The sequence below is a fragment of the Carcharodon carcharias genome, chromosome 2 (genome assembly GCF_017639515.1).
Source record: "Carcharodon carcharias isolate sCarCar2 chromosome 2, sCarCar2.pri, whole genome shotgun sequence".
Classification (NCBI taxonomy): Eukaryota; Metazoa; Chordata; class Chondrichthyes; order Lamniformes; family Lamnidae; genus Carcharodon; species Carcharodon carcharias.
This window is the reverse complement of record NC_054468.1, coordinates 165052493-165079870: the sequence shown is the minus strand read 5'-3', so window position 1 is coordinate 165079870 and position 27378 is coordinate 165052493. Positions and strand designations below refer to the sequence as shown.

Here is a 27378-nt window from a genome sequence, read left to right as displayed (position 1 = left end):
AGTAGAGTTCTCCAGGTATTAGCAATAGCCCCAATATTTTTCTTGATCTATATGAATGACTTAGATCTGTGTTGCAGGGCACAATTTTAAAATTTGCAGATAACACAAAACTTGAAAATATTGTGAACAGAGGAAGATATTGTTAAACTTCAAAAGGACATACATAGGTGGGTGGAATGGGTGGACAAGTGGCAGATGAAATTTAAAGTAGAGAAGTGCAAAGTGATTCATATTGGTAGAAAGAATGGGGAGAAATACTATAAAATAAAAGGTTCAATTCTAAAGGGAGTGCAGGAGAAGAAGGACTTATTGGTACATGTGCACAAATCAATGAAAGTGACAGGCCAGGTTGAGAGTGTGGCTATTAAAGCATATGGGACCCTGGGCTTTATAATTAGAGGCATAAGGCAGAGTTTTGCCCTTGGTGTGTGGGTTCAGCAGGGGTGGGCAGGGACAGTTGGGTTAGCAGACTGCCACCCACAATTGGCATCGCACTGCGGTTTCACGCTGGTGGGCCAATTAAGGTGTAACGCAAGCGGCAGCGCTAAGCGCTGCCTCTGTGGGTTGGGGGGGTGGGTGGCGGTGGGGAGATGTGTGGTGGGGGAGAGGGAAAGTGGGCCTAGCACAAAGTTCACGCATGTGCATAAGAGAGCGCTTCAATCTCCGGGGCAGGGAGCTGCCTCAGGGAGATGAAGCACTGTTTGAAAAACTAATGAAGAAAATAAAAATGTCTTAACATGTCCCTGCTCATGTGACTCTGTCACATGAGCAGGGGCATGTTTTTAATTCAAGCGTAAAATTTTTATTTTATTATTATTTGCTTTAGGAAACCCCATTCTGCCCGTGGATGAGGTTTCCTAAAAAGGGTAAAGGCAACTTGGCGTTTTCGTCTGCCCACCAACCGTAAGGTTGGACAGGCGGCATAAATTTGAATTTAATTAATTTTTTAATGGCCTTAATAGGCCTTTTAATTGTCAGCGGACACACTGCCGACTCCAGCATGTGGCCACCGACCAAAATATCATGGGACTATGTGATGACATCAGGACACTCACCCGACGTCATTGTGCATCATTTTATGCTCGGCCAGATCGGGCGCACACCCACCTGCTGAGTAAAAAATTCTGGCCATAGAGTACAAAAGCAGGAAAATTATGTTATAAAACACTGGTTTGGCCTCAATAGAAGTAGTGTGTCCAGTTCTGGCAACACACTTTAGTAAGGATGCGAAGATATTAGAGAGGGGGTAGAAAGGATTCACGAGAATGGTTCCAGGGATGAGGAATTTCAGTTACGCAGATAATTAGAGAAGCTGGGGCTGTTTTCCTTGGTGAAGAGAAGGTTGAGAAGAGACTTGATAGAGGTATTCAATATCATGAAGGGTCTGGACAGAGTAGATAGGGAGAAACGTTTTCCATTAGTGGAAGGATCGAGAACCACAGGAACTGATTTAAGATGACTGGCAAAAGAAGCAATAATGACATGAGGAAAAAATTATTTATGCAGCGAGTGATTAGGATCTGGAATGCATGGCCTGAGTGTGTGGTAGAGGCAGATTCAATCGCAGCTTTCAAAAGAAATTGGAACATTATCTGAAGAGGAAAGAAGTGCTACGTTATGGGGAAAAGGCAGGGGAGTGACATTAGGAACACTGCTCTTGAAGAAAGCCAGCTCACATGATGGGCCGAATGGCCTCCTCCTGTGCTTTAGCAGTTCTATGATCACTTATTCTGAGTCTCTGAACCCACGTTGAAATTTTTTCAGCCAGGGGAAACATCTTCCCAGCAATTAATTTATCAATTTTATATTTTTCATTGAGATCACCTTTCATTCTTCTAAACTCGAGGGCATATCGGCCTATTTTACTCAGACTTTATTCCCTTCATCCCAGGAATTAGTCTAGTAAACCTTAGTTGTTCTCCCTCAAAGATAAGTATATCCTTCCTTAGGTAAGGGGATCCAAAATTTGTACGGTGTTCCAGGTGTGGTCTCATCGAAGCTCTATACGGTTCCAGTACGGATTTTTTACTCTAACACTCCAATCCCTTTGTCATAAAGGCAATCGTACCATTTGCTTTCCTAATGGCTTGCTGTACCATATGCTAAATTTCTGTGACATATGTACAAGGTTCTTCTGATTACCACCATTTTCCAGTCTCTCATTATTGAAAAGATATTGTTTTTTTTATTTTTCTGACCAAAGTTGGTAACTTTTCATTGCTCCACATTATATTCCATATGCCATGCTCTTGCCTGTTCATTTAACCTGTCTAAATTCCTTTACAGTCTCTTTGTATCTATTTCACTGCTTACTTTACTGTCCAGTTTTGTATCATCAGCAAACTTGGATATACATTACATTCAGTCCCCTGGTCTAAGTTATTGATACAGATTGTAAATAGGTGACATCAATCCCCACTAGTTACAGTCTGCCAACCTGAAAATAACCTGTTTCATTCTACTCCCTGTTTTCTGTTCATTAACCAATGTTCAATCCATGCTAATATATTAACCCCAATGCTATGAGGTCTAACATTGTGTAATAGCCTGTGAAACTCATTGAATAGTTTTTAAAAATCCAAATGCACCACATCCATTGATTCCCACTATCCATCCTGCTAGTTTTATTCTCAAAAAATCTCAGATCTTTCAAACACAATTACCCATTCCTAAATGTTTTTTCCCCCTCAACAAAGGAGAGAGTGGGAATGAGTGTGGGACCGGGACCTGGATTGGATAGCACCTATACCCTGGGACAAAAGTATTCTTGTCACTGTGCTGCAGGACTTGGATTCATGGTCCTCACCAATACTGAATATTTTGGGAGGTACAGGAAAGCAGATGAGAGAGAAACTGGTAGCTGGAGCCTGAAACTGGGATGAATTATGGGCTGTTCTGGAAGGAGTGAGCCTAGTTACTAGATTTTGTTGGAAGGATCTAATTAGTGCCTGGGTTCTGAGTTGACATTTACCTCAGGCCAAATGGGTTCTGTTACAACTGGATTGGATTCAGACAGGTTGCCCCAACTAATACCAGCACAAGCATTCTCTCAGTGTTATACTGGCACATCAGCCCAGATTATAGGCCCAAGTTCTCCTGCAATACACGCAGACAGAAGAGAGAAAAAGTGAAATAGAGACTGGTGTTGACAACAGCAACATCAATTTGTGTTACCATAGCGCCTTTAATGTAATAAAATGTCTCAAGGCGCTTCTTAGAAACATTATGTTGCAAAATTTGATATCGAGCCACATAAGCAAATCCTGCACTCCAGGTTCCACTACCTTGTGGGACATCCTGCCCCTTTTGCCCAAAGATCCGTGGATCAAGAGTTATCCATTTCAGTTACTTGAAGACCCATGACAGAAACTCGTGACTGAGCAGACGTCATCCTTGAATTGAGGGGCAGCCAACAACAACTGTTTCTTTATACATACTTTGGAATGTACTTACTGTACATTTCAAATGTATCATTATCAAATTATCCTACTGGCACAAAATAGGGCAAAGTTAGAAAACATAGGTTGGAATTTTATGGGCCCATCACAGGACCGGAACTGGAAGGCAACAGTGATACCTGGGTGCTGAGGGATTATTTTGAGTTATTCAGATAAACACATTTTAAATAGTGTTGGCATAATTTTATGCTGGCATGATTGTGTGGTCCTGCCAAAGTCAATGGACTTTTGAACATGCTCACTGCATTTTACAGCACTGCCCCACCATGACAGGGCCATAAAATTCCACTGATTACTTGTGTTTTCATTATTCTTATTTGCAAATGTTATTTAGCAGGGTTAGTTGCAGTTCATTTTGTAAGCTTGCTTCAATATTGAAATTAATCCTTTGCTAAAATATCACAGGAATTCTGTTTGTTATGTGATGATGAGAATTGAGCGTGGCTGACAAGGCCAGCTTCTGTTGCCCATTCCCTTGAGAAGATGACAGTGATTTGCCTCCTTAAACCAGTGTATTCTACATTGTGTAGGTGGACCTACATTGATATTAGGGCGAGAGTTCCAGTATTTTGTTCAGCCATTTCTTGATATCATATGGAGTGAATCAAATTGGATGAAGGTTGCATCTGTAATGCTGGAGACCTCAGAAAGGGAGCAAGATGGATTATCCACCCAACACTTCTGGCTGAAGATGGTTGCAAATGCTTCAAACTTGTCTTTTGCACTGGTGTGCTGGACTACCCCACCATTGATGGTGGGGATAGTTGTGGAGCCTCCTCCTCCAATTAGTTGTTTAATTGTCCACCACCATTCATGACTGGACTGGAGAGCTTTGATCTGATTCATTGATTGTGAGATCACTTAGCTCTGTCCAATGCATGTTGCTTCTGTTGGTTGACACGCAAGTATTCTTGTGTTGTAGCTTCACCAGGTTGACAACTCATTTTTAGATATGCCTTGTGCTGCTGTTGGTGGCTCATAGCCAAGACGGATTCTGTCTTTCAAAAATCATCCATACACATGGAGCAGTGTTTTCAGGTCATCGGGCGGGCGCAGTGGACGGGCCCGGGATGGCCAGGAAACGGTCCACCACCCACGATCGGCCAATTAACAGCCTGCCAACATGAAACACATGCTGAAAGGCTCAGCACTGCCAGGGTGGGGGTGGGAGGGAGACGAGCACTGAAGTCTGCACACGCAGCGAAAGCCCTCTGAAGGCAGAGAGCTGCCTCAAGGAGCTGAAGAATTTTAAAATCAAAAATAAAGATTTGGAAATGCTGAAAAAATGTCCCCACATAGGATTCACTCACATGAAAATATACATAATAAAAATGTCAAAACATTTTTAATTTGTTTTTAATTAATGTCAGAAACCTCATCTCACCCGTGGATGAAGTTTCCTCAAAAATGGAAAGGCCACCTGGCCGATTCACCCGCCCGCCAATGGTAACATTTGATGGGCAGCGAAAAATCTCTCTTAATTAATAAATGAATGGCATTAATAGCCTCTTAATTGTTGGTGGGTGTGCTGCCAACTCTCACACGTGCCCACCAATTGAAATATCGTGTAAGGGCACGATGACAGTCGCCTGATGTCATTGCGCACTACTCTACACCCGACCAGGTCGGGCATGTGCCTGCCCACGGGACTTAAACTTCTGCCCATTCACTTTCCGGCAAAAGTCACTGAATAAATACTGCTTGATTTTCCTCCCTTCTCGTGGCTGAAGGTATAACCCCTACTGTTGTGTGGACCTAAATCAGCTAAATTAGTAATGATGAGATGATCGAACTGGCACTTCCTGATCTATTAGTCACTGTACCACTCTTGGCACTCCATTTACTCATTGAATTGGATTTGGAGGGAGGAATATGGTTTGGGTTCAGATACTTTTAGTCATGCTGAAAATTGCAAATGATTACGAGGTGCTCTACTGGCATTCTCAGATCAGCCCTTAACGCAAGCTAACAGCTTAAAATCATTTCAGTGAAGCTGTTCATTTTTTTAATTCATTCTTGGGATGTGGACATCACTGGCTAAATCAGCATTTATTGCCCATCCCTAGTTGCCCTTGGGAAGGTGGTGGTGAGCTGCCTTCTTGAACCACTGCAGCCTATGTGGTGTAGGTACACCCACAGTGCTGTTAGGAAGGAAGTTCCAGGATTTTGGGCCAGTGACAGTGATTACATATTTATCAGACTATCTCAGCTCAATTAGTAAGAATACCAAACTGACTGATATGTGTGAAGAAACATAATATACTAATACTGGTAAGTTTCACCTATTCCGGGTGCATTCAGCAACGAACAGGTACAATAACCACTTTAACACTGCAACCTTTTTGTGCATTATTCTGAATGCGCATATTGTACATTGATTCTAGCATAACTTTTGCCATTGCAACCAAAGTAAGTGAAGGCACCATTAAAATAACCTTTAATGCTCCAGTTCTAATGTGAGCTTGACCATTCAAGAAACCATTGCAGTTACAGCAAGGAGGGTTCAAGATAACATACTGAATATTACCACACTGTACATGAGCTTGAATTAAAAAGTATCATATACAGGAGAAACAACACTGAAGTGAGAAATATGACAGAATGCTTCAACACCCATAAAAATATTGCAGCTTAAGTAAATATCCCTTTTCATTTCAAAACCAGTAAAAACCTAAATACATACCAGCATAGAAATTTTCCCAATATCCTGAGAGTGCATAACAATAAATAAGAAATAAAGCTTAACAACTGTTTCTGTGCAATCTTTCAAGCATCAGAATGATTCTGTTCAACAGTAATTGGGTAAGTGAAGGTGACCATACTGTTTGATCAATAGATAATACCGGAGTAGGACCGCTTTCCACAGCTTTACAAAGTCTGATGTTAGTTGGCAAGCTGAGAGAGGGCCTAGCATTGGAAGGATTCTCCACAAGGTGGTACTCTGATCAGGGACTACCTTAGCCACACTGAAGTAAGGTGATGTCTCCAGAATCCCAACAGAAAGACCATCAGAGGACTTGAGAGGCCTGAATAGCAATACGGGAGAGGAATGTGGAGGAGAGTTGCTGATTTTGTGTAGTGAAGTGGCTTTTCAGTAAAAATCTTTGCACAGCCTTGTTGCATACAATTAAGCAATACTTTTAAGTCAGTGTGCATCCTGGTTTTACCAAATGCACACTAATATGGACATGACTTGGAAATAGCAGTACAAAAACAGAATTACCTGGAAAAACTCAGCAGGTCTGGCAGCATCGGTGGAGAAGAAAAGAGTTGACGTTTCGAGTCCTCATGATCCTTCAACAGAACTAGGTAAATCCAAGGAAGGGGTGAAATATAAGCTGGTTTAAGGTGTGTGTGTCGGGGGTGCGGGGGCAGGAGAAGTGGAGGGGGGTGGTGTGGTTGTAGGGACAAACAAACAGTGATAACCCACCCAGTGATAGAAGCAGATCATCAAAAGATGTCACAGACAACAGAACAAAAGAACACATAGGTGTTGAAGTTGGTGATATTATCTAAACGAATGTGCTAATTAAGAATGGATGGTAGGGCACTCAAGGTTTGGCTCTAGTGGGGGTGGGGGGAGCATAAAAGATTTAAAAATATTTAAAAATAATGGAAATAGGTGGGAAAAGAAAAATCTATATAATTTATTGGAAAAAACAAAAGGAAGGGTGAAGAAACAGAAAGGGGGTGGGGATGGAGGAGGGAATTCAAAACCTAAAGTTGTTGAATTCAATATTCAGTCCGGAAGGCTGTAAAGTGCCTAGTCGGAAGATGAGGTATTGTTCCTCCAGTTTGCGTTGGGCTTCACTGGAACAATGCAGCAAGCCAAGGACAGACATATGGGCAAGAGAGCAGGGTGGAGTGTTAAAATGGCAAGCGACAGGGAGGTTTGGGTCATTCTTGCGTACAGACCGCAGGTGTTCTACAAAGCGGTCGCCCAGTTTACATTTGGTCTCTCCAATGTAGAGGAGACCACATTGGGAGCAACGAATGCAGTAGACTAAGTTGGGGGAAATGCAAGTGAAATGCTGCTTCACTTGAAAGGAGTGTATGGGCCCTTGGACGGTGAGGAGAGAGGAAGTGAAGGGGCAGGTGTTGCATCTTTTGCGTGGGCATGGGGTGGTGCCATAAGTGGGGGTTGAGGAGTAGGGGGTGATGGAGGAGTGGACCAGGGTGTCCCGGAGGGAATGATCCCTACGGAATGCCGACAGGGGGGGGTGAAGGGAAGGGGAAGGGTGGTGGCATCATGCTGGAGTTGGCGGAAATGGCAGAGGATGATCCTTTGAATGTGGAGGCTGCTGGGGTGATAAGTGAGGACAAGGAGGACACTATCATGTTTCTGGGAGGGAGGAGAAGGCGTGAGGGCGGATGCGTGGGAGATGGGCTGGACACGGTTGAGGGCCCTGTCAACAACCGTGGGTGGAAAACCTCGGTTAAGGAAGAAGGAGGACATGTCAGAGGAACTGTTTTTGAAGGTAGCATCATCGGAACAGATGCGACGGAGGCGAAGGAACTGAGAGAATGGGATGGAGTCCTTGCAGGAAGCGGGGTGTGAGGAGCTGTAGTCGAGGTAGCTGTGGGAGTCGGTAGGCTTGTAATGGATATTGGTGGACAGTCTATCACCAGAGATTGAGACAGAGAGGTCAAGGAAGGGAAGGGAAGTGTCAGAGATGGACCACGTGAAAATGATGGAGGGGTGGAGATTGGAAGCAAAATTAATAAATTTTTCCAAGTCTCAATGAGAGCATGAAGCAGCACCGAAGTAATCATCGATGTACCGGAGAAAGAGTTGTGGAAGGGGGCCGGATTAAGACTGGAACAAGGAATGTTCCACATACCCCATAAAGAGACAGGCATAGCTGGGGCCCATGCGGGTACCCATAGCCACACTTTTTATTTGAAGGAAGTGAGAGGAGTTGAAGGAGAAATTGTTCAGTGTGAGAACAAGTTCAGCCAGACGGAGGAGAATAGTGGTGGATGGGGATTGGAAATAGCAGTGGCTGTTTCAAAGAACCAGCATCTGTTTTGTGTGGGTGCTGTATCTCTGGTCTACAATTGCAGATCCGTTGGCTTGTACAATGTACTGGGAAAAGGTCCTGTTGAAGAAATGGTGATAGGTGAAGTGTGTACTTGCATTTTTGCTCTGTGGTTGCATTTCTTTGGTGGTTGATGTTAATTTCCCTTTGGGCAGGATTTTCAGATGGTCGGGCGGGTGCGGTGGGAGGGCCCAGGAGCAGCCGGGAATCAGGCCACTGCCCTCGATTGACCCCCAATTTCACATTGGCTGACCAATTAACAGCCAGCCAGTGTGAAACGCGCGCTGAGAAGCTCAACACTGCTGGGGTGGGGTTGGGAGGAGGGCAAGCGCTGACATCAGCGCAGGCGCAGGGGAGCGCGCAATGAAAACTCCCTGAAGGCAGAGAGCTTCCTCAGGGAGCTGAAGAATTTTAAAATCAAAATAAAGATTATGAAATGCAGAAAAAATTATCCCCACATAGGACTCACTCATATAGATAATATAGATAATAAAAATTCTGTCAAAACTTTTTTTTTAATTAACCTTGGAAACCTCATGCCACATGTGGGTGAGGTTTCCTCAAAAATCCAAAGGCCACCTGGCCGATTCACCTACCCGCGAACTGTAAGGTTGGACGGGCAGCAAAAAATCGCTCTTAACTAATACATTAGTGACCTTAACAGGACTCCTAATTGTCGGCGGCGCGCTGCCAATTCTCAGATGTGCCCATTGACCAAAATATCACACGAGTGTGTGATGACGTCGGGAGGATCACCCAATGTCATCACGTGCCATTTTATGCCCCATCGGGTCGGGCGCATGCCCGCACATGGGATATAAAATTTGCCCTATGTCTCAGTTTATGGCATCCACTGTATCTTTTTTTGGTGTCTTCACCGGAGACACTTATAACCTCAGTAACAAATCAGGATGAAGAAAACTCTTCTGCAAATACATGAAGGGCATCACTGTTACTGACTTCAGACTCAATGTCAACTGAAATTTCAGGAGGGCTGTCATGAACATTAGAAAGGGATAGTAAATGTACATAGGACTTTATTCAGATGATTTAATTTTTTTTGTTTGTTTATGGAATGTGGACATCGCTGGCTAGGCCACCATTTATTGCCCATCCCTAATTGCCCTTGAGAAGAAAGTTTATACTTTAGCAAGCTGAATGGACTAGACATTACGAAGAGTGATTTCAAAGTACTTGTACTTTAGAGGCAGATTGTTACTAAAGAACACATTATATCATACATCCAAGACTATTTAGACTTTAACGATGTACTTGCTCTCATAAAGCAGATGATAATGTTTAGCGATCATATGCCAAGGCTGTTTTGTTTTGTTTTGATACTGTTTTTAAAATATGGTATTCTGTTTTCTCCTTTGCCATAATTTTGACAATCCTGTGACCCGTGCAGTTTTTTTCAATGTTTTACTAGCTGTATTAGAAATTATGGTCCTTGCCTGTCTTTGACCTTCTGTGGCTGTTAATATTGATTTGTTTCCAAAGAAAATATATTTGCGTTTAGTAAATTGCATTATAAAACAAAATGGTTAACCCCCCTGTATAAAGTGGTCCTTTTGCAGTTCAGATTTGGTCTCCAATGTGTGTCTTTTATCACAATTTTTTTTGGTCAGCTCATTGTCCAATACTCATGGAAATTGTATCACAATGATGAAGTGCCATCAAATGAAAAAGACTGAGAAATGCACACAACTGGACTATTTGCCCAGCATGGGATACACATGCTTCCCCGAGGGACACATTCATAAGAACATACAAAAACATATCTCATTGACCCAACTCCAGTTGCCAGTTGAGCCTTCAGCTGTCTAGGCCCTAAGTTCCGGACTTCCAGCATCACCTCCCCCCACGACCACCACCACCATGCACACACACCCCACCCCACCCCCTCCCCCGCCCCCTTAAACCTCCAAATTTCCATCTCTCTCTTGCTTTAGTATGTTCCTTGAAACTTACCTCTTTGACCAAAGTGTCAATAGTACTCCTGTGAAGTATCTTGGGATGATTTACTATGTAAAAGATATTATATAAATTCAACTTGCTGCAATGTTTGCTGATAAGTTAACTGTCAAGGCTGAGGACCTCCTAAATGTGTGTAAGGTGCTACCGCTGGATTTTCACCAGCAAGACCCACCCTACCCACTGACTTACAAAGATGGGTGGAGCTCAGTGAAGAGCTCCAGGCCCCAGATTTGTCAATCTACAATTTCAGGTTCCATTAATGAGCTATCAATTATCAACGACTGGAGTAGTCCAGGGATCCAACGGAGCTGGAGGCTCCATCCCCTAGAGAGGGTGCCGCCAGCAGAAAAGGGCGTTCCTGTGTCCCCAAGCAGGAATCAGGGGAGATTTACCCTTTGATCCATTGAACCTGCTTTGCCCCTCTGAATTTTTATTTCAAACTTACCCTCTCAATCTCCTATCTGCCTCAGCAGTGCACACCTCCCCAGCAGGGCAACCACAACTTCAGAGCTGTCGGCCTTCTGATTGGGCCGGCAGTACAGGGGCCTGCTGGCTGTACTTAATTGGACAGCGAGCTGGGAGATGACGAAATAGGAGGCCAGCTCCAGGAATATCACCATTCCAGCCTTGCTGCCGGTAAGTGTAGGCTCAGGAGCCCCACCTGGTCCTGACATTGGGGTCCCAAAGCACACATGTAAATCTGTCCCATTGAATCCTGGACGTTGCTCCCATTAGCTTTTAACCCTGCCCTATCCCACTGGTTGAAATTAATACTCCTTCTCCCCCACCAAAAAAATGAAAATCCACAGTGTTTTCCCCCATAAGTTGCCTTACACATCCTGAGGCAATGCAGGAGACTCAAAACCACATGTATTTAGGGACAGCAAGCTTGAGACTGAATTAGTTTCAATTTATTGGATTCCGGCAAAACGTTATGAAAATATAGAGTTAAATGTTTCCCTTTTGCTGCTAAAATTACCTCTACAGTCAAATCAGTGCAGTCTCCACACAGAATGAAAACTGACCAGCAATAGGTTTTTTGACCATTAGAATCACTTAGATGTGTCATAGCAACCAGTGTATCTTATTTGAAAGATACAGTGGTAACAGGTGGCCTTCACCACAATCCACCCCAATAAAATCATCAGCTGTTGAATGTGTATTAAGAACAAATTTCATTAAATTCCCACGCAGAGCAAAGATCACACAACAATCCAGGTTTTCAGCTGTATTTCAGAGCACCCGTAGGAAATTCAAAAATAAAACCTCCAGGTTTGCATTCTGCAAAATGCTGTCCCATGACATGAATACATGATTTTTGAGAATTACTAATCTATAGCTAAAGCTACCAGGCCATTCCCTTAACAAAAATAAGTCAGAGAGCATTTAAATTCAGTACATTAGAAAAATGGAATGGCTGAGGAAAATCACCACTAAAAGGATCTTTCTATAAACCGACACTAACTACTGTGCATTTTACACATTTTAATAGATGAGAAAATGTAAACAATTGGCACCTGATTTTGCTTTTGCCCAGCCAAATTCTTATGCCCCAGCATTGAAAAGAAAAATCTACCCCTGGGGTTTTACAAAATTAATGGTAAGGTTCAGCTCGGCTGATTTTGACTACCACCAGACTTCTGGCAGGAATCAGTTAGTTTCTGAGGCCTGAGGCCACAGTGGTTTTAAGCCATTCCTATGTTGAGGGCCCACTTCTGTCAGGAACAGGTGAAAATTGAGCGACCAACATTTAGGCAGGTGTCAAGGTTAGGGTTCCAGGAGGATCTCATAGCAGGGAATGAAGGGAGGAATTCCAGGGCAGCAAAGGCCTAAAACTTCTCTTGTGGGACCTGGATCTTGACATCCTCAGCCGAGTGGCAGTGATTAACCCAGACTTCAAATTCTGCTGGAGTTGGATGCATTTTATCGGACCCCTATTGGCATATTGAAAGTCAGACCCTGCTGGTTTCAGATGGGCGCTCTTGGTATCAGTTGAGAAGGCACAGTGGATTCAAGCAGGTAAGTGACCCAAGACATTTTAACTATTCATTTGCCTGGTCCCTGCTTGGTAATGAGAGTTAAAAATTATTCCTAAAGTGATATTATTCCATCAATTAAGAAAATTAATCCTACCCCTTTACAATCATTTTAGGCTTTAATTATGGTTTCATTTTGAAAATGTACAAATATGACTAAACTTGACTAAAGCAAATTTTTACATGTTCTTTTCCCTATCTCACTAAAATGATTACGACAGAAATATGACAAGTCTTGAAATTAACTTATAAGTTTTTAAATATGTTAAGGCCTATTTAGATATCATTTCACCTGTAAATTGATCCTCTGAATCATAATGAGTTATAAAGATGGGCAGGGATCCATCCACATAAATCTCCGTTCATTTACAGTGCTGCTCGAGTTTCCAATGTTACTTAGAGCAGGGGATGGGGATTGGGTGAAATGCCATTGGAAATAGTGGTAAGCGTCATAAGAATATTTAAATGATCAACATCATAATGATTCCCATGCCAATTTCCAGCCTTAACACCAGTAAGCGCCAGATCAAAATGACAGCCATACATAACAGGCATAGTGTTGTACAGCTCAAAGGGTTTAGTAAGGAGAGATAGTCAACAAACCTAAGGCTATTTCTATACCACTTAGCTTCATCTTTAAAATTATTTTTCTGCTTCCACTTTTGTAATTCCTCTGCAGCTTCCTTTTACCTTTCAGCTTCATTAGAGGTACTAATGGGTCTCATAATGAGAATTCCCTCATTTCAGATTTTTGAAGCAAGAAGAAAATCAAAGGAATGCCAGGGCCATCTTCACCCACACATCTTTATCTATTCACAGAGGGGGACAGACTTTGTTTTGTGTTCCATGCTGATTCCCAAGAGCACCAGATAATATAATGGCACAGGTACAATATGTGAATGTCTGACTAACTGCAATTCTGGACTTGTCAGAAGCACCCTAATCAGTATGTGTTCAGTGCCAGTACAGTACATGAAAGACCTGGACAACATTCAGGCTTGGGCTGATATATGACAAGTAACATTCATGACGCAAAGATGCCAGGCAATGACCATCTCCAACAAGAGAGAATCTAACCATTTCCCCCTTGACATTCAATGGCATTACCATCGCTGAATTCCCCCACTATCAACATCCTGGGGATTACCATTGACCAGAAACTGAACTGGACCAACCACCTAGATACTTTGGCTACAAGAGCAGGTCAGAAGCTAGGAATCCTGTAACGAATAACTCACCTCCTGACTCATCAAAGCTTGTCCACCATCCACAAGGCACAAGTCAGGTGTGTGAGGAATATTCCCCACTTGCCTGGATGAGTGCAGCTCCAATAACACTCAGGAAGCTCGGCACCATCCAGAACAAAGCAGCCTGCTTGATTGGCAGCCTATCCACCACTTTAAAACATTCACTCCCTCCACCACCAACGCACTGTGGCAGCAGTGTGTATAATATACAAGATGCACTGCAGCAACTCACTATGGTTCCTTTAACAGTACCTTCCAAACCCTAGAACCCTTCCAAACCTAGAAGGACAAGGATAGCAGATGCATGGGAAAACCACCACCTGCAAGTTTCCCTCCAAGCCACACACCATCCTGACTTGGAACTATATCATCACTTCTTCACTGTCGTTGGGTCAAAATCCTGGAATTCCCTTCCTAACAGCACTGTGGGTATACTTACATCACATAAACTGCAGCGGTTCAAGGCGGTAGTTCTCCACCACCTTCTCAAGGGCAATTAGGAATGGGCAACTAATGCTGGCCTAGCCAGCAATGCCCACATCCTGTGAAAAGAATAAATAAGTAAAAAAAACACATGTCTAGGTGATCACTACTTACAATATCCTGATTGGCTGTGTCCATCAACACATCTTGCAACTATATGTGCAGGTAGTGTCACACCCATCTGGGAATGAACATGGGTGGCTGACTTCATAGAATCCAGGTTTGCAGAGTTGTGACATCTAAAGTCACAAGCTACTAGCATACACCATCAGGCTGGCTCAAACATTGTCAGTATCTCTCGGCTGTAGACTCATGCCTAGACATGCCACATCAATAATCTGGAGATGAGATTGTCGAGTGGTGAATAGGAGCTACTTTCCTTACAACTACCTCCATTTTAGTAACCACAAAAAAGGTGGTTGGATGCTGAGCTACTCTTGTCTGGAAACTCACATCTGCAGACCAGATTTTCATTCCCTTCACCTTTGACATTCACTTCTTTGCACTCTCTCCCTTTAGGCTGAGAAAAGATTGGCAATTGATGCAGAGGCTTTTTGAGCTTTGCCAAGATATTTCTGTCTTCCTTTTCTGTCCTCACCATTAGCGCGCTCTTTGAACGCATCTAAATCTGAACCTGTAGCTGTGAATAATTATGCAAATATCTTTCACCCAAAGATTTGACTGCTATCAGCACATTGTCATCCTGGTGAGAATTAAAAGATGACTTGCACTTACATGGCATCATGTTATTAACTCAGGATGTTTCAAAGTGCTTTACTGCTAATGAAGTGCTTTTCAAGTGTAGTCACTGTTGTAATGTAGGAAACACAGCAGCCAGTTTGCACACTGCAAGCTCCTACAAGCAGCAACGTGATAATTATAATGAGCAGATAATCTGTTGTTGTGATATTGATTGAAGGATAAATATAAGCTAGGACACCAGGGATAACTCCCCTGCTCTTCTTCAAAGTAAATGCCTTTTAGATCCACCTGAATGGGCAGATAAGGCCTGAGTTTAGCGTTGCATCAAAGGACAGCATCTCTGACAGTGCAGCAGTCCCTCAGTACTGCACTGGAATGTAATCTCTGAAGTGGGACTTGAAGTTCCAATCTTCTAACTCAGAGGCAAGAGTGCTACCAACTGAACTATGACTAATACTTATTTATATCAATTCTTAAACAATTATAACTGACTTACACTACATGAAAGCCAGCCATCTTTTTTTTAATGCACTGGCAAATAGCAATTATAGAAATACACGTTGGATGAATTCTGGATGTCCTAAATAAGTCATTCATACTTTCCTGTAAAGAGCTGAGAAGATTAATGCAAATTGAATAGGTTGATTTGCTGGCAGAACTACAGACAGAGAGTGTTCTAAAAGGTGCACCAGAAGAAGGATTGTCCATAAACTTAAGGATCCTGCAGGGTAAAGTGGTTGGCCGCCCATCTCCCATAGAAAGATGGGCAGCAGTAACAATTTGTGAATGCATTTAAAATAATGTTGAAATTCTTAAATATGGCAATTTCGTATTTATTTTATGAAACAATAGTGATGAACTGTTTCATTAAATTCAAACTTTGGACATGTCATTCTATATTAAACCAACACTCATTTCAGCAAAACTAAGCTCTCATAGGTAGGAGGTATGAAAGAACTGGCTCCTAATTATCAAACTTCCAAAACTATTCAATATGCTATCCTAGGTTATTGGCTCTGATGATGGAAGCAGCCCTAACAAATGTTACCTGGACTTGGAAATGTCCGTGTTCACGCTGGAAAATGTCGATTTAATTTCAGACCCAATGGTTTTGAGTGTAGGTGGGCTACCGGATTAGCAGCATGGACAGTATAATGTTTTCCATCTTTTTTCAGATGCAGACTGATTGACATATACCTGCAAACAAGATTAATGTTCCAACAGTTTCTTTAACAAATACAAGTGAAGTCAAGTCACAGATATTTGGGATTTAAAACTCCCAAAGAAGAGTAGTTCTTAGCCAAAAGCAACAGGATGGATTAGTCAAAGATCATCTTTGGAGAGTTATGGTCTGAAACTCAAAATGTCAAGACTCAATAGAAAGTTAGCTTGGGACAGACAGAATGAAAGCAAGGCCAATCACCAAACTCCATAATGATCCACCCACATGATCTGTTAATGACTGTTGCAAATGTCCTGTTTGGAAAGTAAATCCCTTCAATTAAGACAAGCAGTCAGAGCAGGTCACCCACAATCAGAGAAGTGAGAAGGTATGGCACAGAACATGACCATACAAGAACATGGTCTCCAGGGAGACCATTGGCAATAATATATTTTTAATGATAATGAGGCCCCATTAAGGAATCCTGTGAAAATCATGGATCCTAGTGCCATACCCAAAGATCATTACTGTCCCCACAGTAAAGAGTGACTTTCCACCTTGTTGAATAGATCATTCAATTCCACCTTGCCCAGAAAGTCGTCCCTAAGGATATTCAGCTGCATATTTTTCAAGGAATCCATTCTGCACAGACAGGGTTAGATTGGAACAGAGCAATTTTCTCCTATCTCTAAACAAGAGAAATGCTCCGTTTCATCATAGGATAACAAACCGGACTTCATTCAGGCCTGAAACAAATTATGATCAGACAACAAAAGAGTATTTTCAAATCCTCGCCATACAGAATCTAAATTGCTGACACCTCAGATAGAAAACAGAGGACACAGAAGTAAATAATTCAGTGGGATGAATTTTCAACATATCACATGGATATTGCAGATCGGCCGCCTGTTTTCAAAACCTTCTGACTGGACTGAAAACATCCATTTCAGTAAAAGAGTGGACTTACCCTTCTTGACCTTGATATTGGTGCAGGGGATCAATGATGTAAGTCACTTTCCAACATTATTTTGTCAAAGTCTCCTGTTATCTCTAGACTGAGAAGACTGGAAACTTGATAAAGAGGTAGAAGTGAGGTAAACAATTTGATGGCCTCTTTTTGGCTGTACAGAGGTTTTGCATGTTTAGAACATAATAAATTGATCGTATATTCACAAGAAAAATCTCCTGCATTCAGGGCAATCTTTTTTGAAGTTTTGTGCCTTTAGCAAATGTGAATTTTCAGCTGTTTCAGCAGTAAGCTATACATGCCAGACCCACAATAAATAGAACTCTGCAGTAAGCTAGAATTAGAATCTTAGTACTCGTGCAAAGAGTAGGTTAAAAGTCTACTTGGATGTTGGTCAACTGACTAGTTTCAACAGATTAGAGGGGTCCAACTCATATGCATTAATTTCTACTGACCTATGTATTTTATCAATTCAAAGCCATGAAGTTTGGAATCATCTAAGAAAGATAAGGAATGGTACAAGGGCATTCACCTTTAGTGTAGCAATTCACACACTGACTGATTTATCCTGGCACTTTGGAATATTAAATACATAAGCTAGTATCAAAACACCTGAAATTTTTGCTACATGAACATAAAACAATACAATGTATATAACAAATTAAAAGATGGATTAACTATTTATGTTTCCTAAATTTTCTTTCTAGCATGTAAGGCAATGTGTTATCCAGCCCTTAAAATACCTCATATAGCACAATATGTCAGAAGCCATTCATCTTAGAGAGAAGAGGTCTGATTGTTTCTGAAAAATAAATACAGTTCAGTTCAGTGTTATTTTGGTTCTTATTTCTAAGAAAGCATACTATCGACAAACAGATATCTGAATTGATTTGGGCAATAAAGTCACCAAGGACTGACTGTGCATAGTAATAAAAGTTAATTGCTATGCATACTTTTTTTTATCTAGGACCTGATATTGTTCATCATACCTGGAAGTTATGTCTCCATTAATAAGGTGGCAAAGGTGGGGAATACGATGTGCCATGGTCATTAAAGTTAATGTTGTTGGGTGGCAATGCTAACATATTTTTGAAACTCTCTAATATTTTTCTATCTTTAACTTTCTACAGAATTAAAATTTTTACCAATGATGAAGTGAGTAGTGCCTTAATACAAACCAATGGCTGGATTTTTAGGTCACACCGGGGTGGAAATAAAGGCCAGTTTCCCATCATTGTTCCCACTGCTGGCGAGCTTCATCAGGGAGGGGGAAGGCTGGCCCAGAAACTAAGGAAGCTGGTTAAAGGGCTCATTGAGTGCTCATAGGAGGCCTGCTTGGATTTTGGTGGGAATGCACAGATTACACAATGGGTGCGAGGCAGACCCAGTGCATAAAGGTGGCAACATAGTGGGGAACGAGTCATGGCGACCCCAAGGGATTAGGTGGGCTCCAAAAAGAGAAACAGCTGAGAGGGGCACTCAGCCATTGGCACACCGATTCCACCAGCTGTGCATGTCGGTCATATGCTTGGGCAGTGCAGAGGGGGTCATCACCTTTCTGGCATCACAGGAGCATAAGAAGAGGGAGCAAGGCTTCTGGACACAATTGGGATGCCACTAGAGAGCAAGGAAGGTAGCAGCTGGGAGCACAACTCTCAAATTTTGGGTCTGATATCAATGAAGAGCAACATCCTTTGCAGGAAGGGCAGAACTCTGAGCATGAGGAGGACAGGGAAGAGAGACAAGGGGCAGGAAGGTAACAGAAGCAATACTCTCAGCATAAGATCAATTACTGAAGAGGATGCTACCTGGAAATGACCGAGAGCCAGTGCCACAGTAGACTGCAACTCTCAAGACAGATGATCAGGGAGATTTGTGCTCTCATCATAGAAGACCTCACACCACTGCTCGTCATGCCCTGCCAGTAGCCATCAGAGTCACTGTGGGCTTGAACATCTTTGCCTCTGGCTCGTTCCAAAGATCAGCTGTGGACTTTGATGACATCTCAAATGGCTGCACACCATTGCATCTGACTGGTTACTGTCCCTATTTGCAAAAGCTGGACAGTGCATCCAGTTCCAGAAAGATGGGGCCTTACAGAAACAGAGGGCAGTAGCACCTCCATAACTGTATCCCCCAGGTGAATTACATCATTAATTGAACCCATGTGGTCATGAAAGCATCCAGTGAGATTCATCAACAGGAAGGACTTCCACTCCCTGAATGTTTAGCTGGTCTGTGACCACAAGAGCTTTCTCTGTACGCACTCGCTTTCCTGGCAGTTGTCACAACTCCTTCATCCTCTGCCAGTCCAGGCTACTGCAGCTCTTCATTCCATCCCCCCAAACTATGCTATTTGTTCTAGGGGACAAAGGTTATCCCTTGAAGAGAAGGCTACTCACCCTTTATGAGACTCTGAGACCGAGTACGGAGGTGCTACAACCAGACCCATCTGCTCATAGGCACCATTACTGAGCAGACCATCCAGCTTCTGAAGATGCATTTCTGGTGCTTGGACCAGTCAAATGGTGGCCTGCAGTACACTCCTGCAAGGATCTTAAGCATTATGGCTGTCTGCTGCACTGTCCTTAACATGGTTCTCCAGAGGGACATGGGCCTTGAATAACATGAAGTACTGGAAGGACACAGCTCATAGGAGGAAGATGAGCAGCAGGATGTGGAAGAGAGGGAAGAGAAAGATGCTGAACATAGAGATGCCCTAGCTGCACAGGGAGGTGGTTGAACATGGCACAGGACTCAAGGGTCTCATACAGACACCATTAATGTCAGGGATCATCTGATCCAGACGTAATTCAGCTGAGTCCCTCTAACCCAGGAGGGTGACATGACCTGCAATTCACTTTGTACTGCGTTTGAAGATGCAGCCTGGAATAGATCCACTATTACTGCCAATGGCAGATGCACATCCGTCCAGAGGTTTTACTGTCCTATGCAAGGACCCTTGCTTCCCTTCAACACATCATCCTTTTTTCATGTCTCGCCATTAATAAATGGAAGCTCACATATCTTCCATCATTTGTCAACATTTACATGGTGTTCAAAAAGAGAACGTGAAATAAATCCTAGTGACCCACTCAGTGCTCAGTCCAATGTGGTGGCCTCCACTCCCGGTGACTTCTATCCGCTGCTCCCCCTGTAGCCTCAGATGAATTGGAAGCTGCCTGCTTATGTGTCTCTGCTTGCGGCTGATATGCATGTGGTCATCCTCATTGTGGAGGTGTCACTGGGGTCACCTCCAGAAGCTGCTGCACCCTGTCGATGAAAAGGCAGCCTCTGTCACTGGGCCCTGCTGCATACCTTGTACCTAAATCTGGGGGGGGGGGGGGGGGGGGGGGGTCAAGGAGGCTGATGCTGATGATGGTGCCTCATGAGGGAAGGTTCCCTCATCCTCCTCAATGACTGCCTCAGCCTTTAGATTGATGTTCCGCACGACCGGAGGGAACCACCAGCTGGGGCACAACTGGCATCCTTTCCGAACATTTCAGTGTCACCAGCACCAGTGACTAGCCCATGCTACAGAGTCTAGCAGGCATCCTGCGAATGTCAGTGCACAGTTCCTGCACCTGCTCCCAGTGCTGTGACACATCTCCCTCTGTGAGGTTGGTCACTCTCTCAATGGAGGAGCTCATGTGCTCAAAGCCTGTCCACCATCTACAAGGTACAAGTCAGGAGTGTGATGGATACTCTCCAGTTGCCGAGATGAGTGCAGCTCTAACAATACTCAAGAAGTTCGATGCCATCCAGGACAAAGCAGCCCGCTTGATTGGCACCACAAATATTTACTTTCTCCACCACCAGCAAACAATGGCAGCAGTGTGTACCATCTACAAAATGCACTGCAGAAACTCACCAAGGCTCCTTAGGCAGCACCGTCCAAATCCACGACCACTACCATCTAGAAGGACAAGGGCAGCAGATACTTGGGAACACCACCACTTAGAAGTTCCTCTCCAAGTCAGTCACCATCCTGACTTGGAAATATGTCGCCATTCCTTCGCTGTCGCTGGGTCAAAATCCTGGAACTCCCTTCCTAACAGCACTTTGGGTGTACCTACACTACAGGGACTGCAGTGATTCAAGGAGGCAGCTCACTACCACTTTCTCAAGGGCAATTAGGGATGGGCAATAAATGTTGGCCTAGCCAGCGATGCACACATCCTGTAAATGAATTTTTTAAAAAGCCCTTGGGCATGCTGGCTCACATGAGCAGAATGGACTACATTCTCAGCCCATGACCCTGCCACCTCAGGGAACTACGACATGTTGGAAGACATCTGTTGCTGCTGGTCAAAGTAGAGCCTCCTTTCTTGTGACTCCCCAGGCCCTGCATCTGAGCCCAGCTGAACAAGGCTGTATTTGTCCTCTATCCTCCAAGGGGACTGTGCACAGCAGCTTCTGACTCTTTAACTCCTCTTGCTCACTTGTGACATGTTCATTACTCAATGCCACCCTATCTATCCGCCCATGGGAACCCATTGAGCTGACTGTATTGAGGGTGCATTTGTAGGAAGTGGTAGTGCTTGATCTGATGTTTCCGATGCCAGCTCAAGCCCCAGTGCAGACACAGGAATCTGGCCTTCCCCTGTAACTTCTGCACCTGTGGGAAGCACAAGATGAGAATTAGCCAGGGAGGGCGGAAGCTTCTGCAGCTCCAAGGCTTCCCACTGCAGCTGAGCCTTTGGCATGCTATCGGATGGGCTGGAGCGGAATACACCCCTTCATCAACACCTTGTAGTTTCTACTCACTCTTTCCACCAAGGATGCTCATCTTGCCTGCCCTGATTTGCTCATGGTCCACCTGGTGATCTCCATTGCTGTCTCTTCCAATGGCATTGACTATGTGAAGGATGGGATCCCTCCTCCACTCTAGGCCCTTTGGTGGGCATTATGTGCCCTTTTCTGCTGCAAGGACGAGAGAGAGAGAGAGAGAGAGACTAATTTACATAAGAAACAGTGGGCAGAATTTTACGTCCCGTGGATTGGCGCACGCCCGACCCAAATGTATGTGAAATAGCGCAAGATGATGTTGGCTAAGCGTCCCGACATCATCACGCACTTGCGATATTTCACTTGGCAGGCGCGCGCAGCTGTTGGAAGCACGCCCGCCAACAACTAAGTGGGCAATTAAGCCCATTAATGATGCAATTAACAGCAATTTTACATGGCCCATCCACATTTACGGTTGGCAGATGGGTCATTCTCCCAGGCAGCATTCACATTTTTGCTCAAACCTCGATCCAGGGCTTGATGAAATCTCCATAGGGAAATAAAATAAAAAGAGATATCTGGGAACTATTTTTTATGAGGTATGCTTTTAGGTGCTTGTTTATGCAGCATGGACATACTTTGCAGCATTTTTGTTGTTTCCTTTATTCTGTGGAGGTCTGCAGCTCCCTGGGGCAGCTGTCTGCCTTCAGGGAGCTCACTAGACTCACCAACACCCTCAGTTAGACACCAGTCCTCTTCCCACCCCCACCCTAGCAGCACTGAACATTTCTCAGCACGCGTTTCCGGCCAGCCAGCCAGCCTGAAATCATGGTCGGGGGCCGATCACAGTTGGAGGCCCATTTCCCGTCCACTCATGCGCGCCTGATGAACGAAAAATTCAGGCCAGTATGTTTCATTGCTGGCAGGTCCTCAATAGCATTGGGCTCTGAGCCATACTGAGGGCATACTAAGTTTGCAGGGCATACATTTCTCCCATGCTCCAGAGCAGCATGCACCCCTAGGCTCCTTAGCTGGAATGCCTGCTGGAGGTTGAATACCCAGAGACTTGTCTTGAGAGTTTGGCGTTGCGCTCACCTTGCCAGACTGAATAAGGTCATTGAACTTTTTCCTGACCATAGTGTCTGCTCATGTTCTCAGTTACCTCTATCCAGACCTGCTTGGTTTGGGAGGGTGGCACTCTCCCTCATTGCACCAAGGAGGACTTCCAGGTCTGCATCTGCGAAGCAAGGGGAAGCTGCACCCCTGGTTCCAGCCCCCTGTCTTTCCTGATCCATGTCTGCCACTGCAATTTAACAAGTAAAACAGCAGCCACAGTAATATTTGCTGTGGTCTATTTAAATCGGGCCATTACTCACTTGGTCCAGATTCTATTCTTATCCCCAAGGCTGTTAATTTATCGTCCAAGCTGCCTTCCAGCCAATTAACAGGCCATCCTCATGAATATCAGGGCCTGTGAATGCTGCCCAGTCCCCCAACCTGCCCTGGGATCATTGGGACCCAGAAACAGACCTACCATTTGCTTCCTAACCCCAATAGAAAAATCAGGCTCCGTGTCTGCATTTTGAAATAGGAGTTTACAGAGTAACATGGGAAGCTAGAATTGAATCTCTAATCCTGATATACAAGCAAGTTTTTAGAAATAGACTTCTAACCCTTGAGGTAACCCATCGGTTGTCATTTGTAATTTCCTGGCTTAGAACGTGATCCAATCTAATTTGTAACATGGAGATCCCATTATTTCCTATCTAGAAAGAAGTATTTTGAGTTTTGATATTTAAAAAAAGAATTAGTGGAGCAGATACAAAACTGAAATATTTATCTCATTGAGGTCCTTGTTAATAATTCACTCTCTTCTGGTACAATAAATATGGTAGATCTGTATATGAAACAACATTTTTCCCATCAACCATACTCTTTCCAATAAAACATGTACAATTTGCACTTCCTAGCCCCAATTTATCTGAATAAGCAACTTTCACCACAACTAGAACACACTTGCTGTATCGTATCCACACAATTCTTCTTTATGATTTTCTGTAATACTGTATAAACAATTCATCATATAAATTGAGGATGTCTATTAAAATTCCTCAGATTACTAACCTTATTCATTATGCTCTCAACTCCCTGTTTGTTAATGTGATGGGTGAGTCTATTAGAAGAGGTTACAGGACCTTCCCACCAAAAACCCGACCCCCCACCCCCACCAAATGTTTCAGTGGATAAATACAGAATGTGGTGCGGTACTCAGGCATAGGGGCCTGGAAGGTCCCAGGTCCAACCATTGCTCTTTATTGAAATAGCTGATCTCAGCTAGGATGGAAATGGGATGCAATGATTGGTCTTGGCACAGCAGGCTCGGAAGTAGGTGAGAAATTCACCCTGATCTCCATTCCTGGTTGCTATCCAGTGATCCTGACTGAACTGGCATAAGTAATGGTTGGATGAGGACAGGATCAGGCTGAGCTATGACGTTCCCACAGACAAACAGTCTACCAACACTCAATGTCTAGGCTCACACGTGAGGAATGGCTACATAGATAATGCACTGTAGAGTTGGTAGTACTCATGGATCTGTATCTCAGTTTGAGTCACTGCTTTCAGGGAATGAGAGGTAAGGAGGGAAAAATTGAAAGAAAAAAAAGGTTAAAAAGAGTTTTACACTGTTTTCAGGTAAATATTAATCAAGTTTAAAAAATCAATACATACTAAAGACAGCAAAGAAAGAAATAATAGAACTACAAGGGAACAAAAACATCAGTTGCATTGGATCAAGATTTTGGACTAAAAGGGCAGTTATAAAAATTAGTAATAGTAATCACAAACATTTTTAAAATCTCAACCTTCTACCCAGCCCTACCTTTAACGGTTTTGACACTTTTAACGTATAGAGTACCCAGGATAGGCCAGCAGCATTCATTACCGAACCCAATCTGCTTCGGAACAAATGAGACTGTATTGGGCCACTAAGCCCTCAATTTACATGTCATTTAAACACTTTATAAAAACATAACTTTGAGTCTCACATCACAGCAGTAAAACTTCACCATATTCAAGCTTAAATAAATATTAAACAAATATGCAAAATGCAAATCTTACACAATTGTCATGCTACAATTTCTTTATGATGGAAAATCCACTCTTTGGAAGAGCATATGCATAATGAAAGCCGTATTTACAACTTGTAGCCATGCCATTCTCCAGTGCAGTATTAATGCTTTGAGTGCGTTTAAGTAAAGTAAAAGAAGCACAGTATTGTATATCAAACAACATTCTAAAAAGCTATTTGGAAAATTCTGTTGAGTAAAGGTTTTTTGTTCAAAGTTCTCCAATTATATCTAGGTCAAATAAGCAGCAGAATCAGTGTTTTCTATATGGATAGGTTGAAAATGTGTTTTCTATGTCTAGGTTGCAATAAAATTTACAAAATTTTGTTCACTTTTCTAATTAAATGCTCACAATACAGGGACTTTTCTTCAGTGCACTGTTTATTGAACTTGTCAACCCATTTCTAAAAAGACATGATTTTACTACACAATACACAAATAAAACCTCCCTCAAATTGACCACAAATCAAGAAAGAAAAATTAGTTTAAAAATATTAAAAATACTTGACATAATTTGACACTGGCTTAAAATTAAATAATTTAAAATATGTTGTTTTGAAATTACTTATAAACTCATGTGCTGTTAACTGATGAATTCCACATCATTTTACCTGGTTACAACGTCTTTACAAGGATTACTCTCTTTTTGCTGCATGAGATTATTCAACGTAATGGTGAGGAAGGTTGAAATGATGCAATTGTGGTGGTGCAACTGGCAGGTGCTCCATTATACAATACTACAGGAGGTAGAACATGATTTTCCAATCTTGACTGTGTAGCCAAGAGTTGCACCCAATTGAGTCCTAGGAGTTGTTCCAAAAGAAAAAAGACAAACAACAATCATCAATTGGCCAATTGCTCAACCTCTTAATAAGTCCACTAAAGAACAGCTCTGATACAGATCTAAGAGGTCAGCTGTCTGTCAGTTTTGATGGGAATGGTGGATAGCCTTGAAAGACTGAAAGAGAGGAGACCAAGCCAAAAAAATAAATAAATTAGAAAATTCAGGTAAACAAGTTGATGAATTAATATGCTAAAATGGATTATTTAACCTGCTCTGATAAAATAGGTGATCACGATTTTGATTTGGTCCTTTTACTACTTATAAAGGAAAAAAGAATCATAATTAGCATATCTACTATGTCTTTTGCCACCAAATGTGCAACATTGGTGCAGTAAAATGTCTGTGTGCCACACTCTTTTCAGCACTAAGTTTTCTGCATATTGCCAAGATGCAGTGAAATATAATTAAGCGTAGGTTAAATAATTAACACAATAAAGATTTATTTCGAGTTGAAGTTAAAAACAGATCATTTCCATTTTATTATTTATGACGTATCCAAATAAAGGCTTCATTAATTACTAATGAAAAGTTGAATGAGAACAAATGTTATTAAAGGAAGATTGCAGGCTTCAAACAGCATTTATTTAATCCACAGATCACCCTCCAGTACCTACTTCTCAGCAGTAAATTCATTTTCATCATTTTATTTGCATAGCGAAAACAAGTTTTAGACTGAGCATCCTCCATTTATTGCACAGCAGTCATTAACTGCTTTGGAGAGATTAATAGAATTTGTCACCATGCAGTTGAAATATCTGACTTTACTAATTCTAGCAAGAAAGGAGATAGGAAAAGTGTTATTCCACTTTTCTTTTCGATAAAATTAAGGGAGGTTCTACCCCTAGATGAAGAAGTCAGGATGTTAACAAAGGCTGCCTGAAGTATCAGGGATTCAGAAACGTCATCAAAAGAAAAGCTTTTCATGGGACACAAGAGCAGGAGCAGGCCATTCATCCCCTCAAGCTTCTTCTGTCATTTAGTTAGATCATAGCTGATCTGTATCTTAACATTTATACAATTTAGTTCCATATCCCTTAATATCCAAGAGTAAAACAAAATGTAAATCCGTTTTGAAATTTTCAACTGACCAAGCCTCAATAGTTTTTTGGGGGGGATGAGTGTTTCAGATTTCCACTACTCTTTGCGCGACATATCCTCTGAATGAAGATTATGCAACCTTATTCTGGAGTCCCCACCAGAGGAAATAGTTCCTCTCCATCTACCCTATCAACTTTAATCACCTTAAACAACTCAATTGGATCATCCATAATCTTCTATACTCAAAGGAATACAAGCCTAGGCTATGCAATCTGTCCTCATAATTTAACTCTTTTAGCCCAGTATCATTCTGGTGAAAACAGTGCTGCAGAGGAACTGTGAAGAAAAGATAACATAAACCATCTTTCCCATACTCTGATGACACTCATACTGGTAGTAAGGTTAATAAGCATAATATAATTTTTCTTTTAAAAGGATAGAAAAATAGGTGAATAGTAACATTTACAAATACTTTTAAAATTGCATGAAAGGGAGATTTGCTTCATTACCTCTCTCCAAAATGTCTTAAAGCCCTCCAAAAGTGACCACAAAGTTGTCTGATTGCTGTA

At 42.5% G+C, this 27378-nt stretch overlaps 1 protein-coding gene across 6 annotated transcripts in view; it reads right to left on the bottom strand.

Moving 5' to 3' along the window:
- Positions 1–27378, bottom strand: part of bcl11aa (BAF chromatin remodeling complex subunit BCL11A a) — a 216121-nt gene that overhangs the window by 40163 nt on the left and 148580 nt on the right. For 4 of the 6 annotated variants that reach the window (XM_041174107.1, XM_041174113.1, XM_041174147.1 and 1 more), the window contains one exon: positions 25539–25730. The exons of 1 other annotated variant lie outside the window; for it this stretch is intronic. In XM_041174107.1, the coding sequence (XP_041030041.1) occupies positions 25665–25730 (66 nt within the window). In that variant the 3' untranslated portion in view covers positions 25539–25664. Of the gene's footprint in view, positions 1–25538; positions 25731–27378 lie in introns of those variants that run through there. One more of the 6 variants, XM_041174122.1, reaches the window with a different exon arrangement.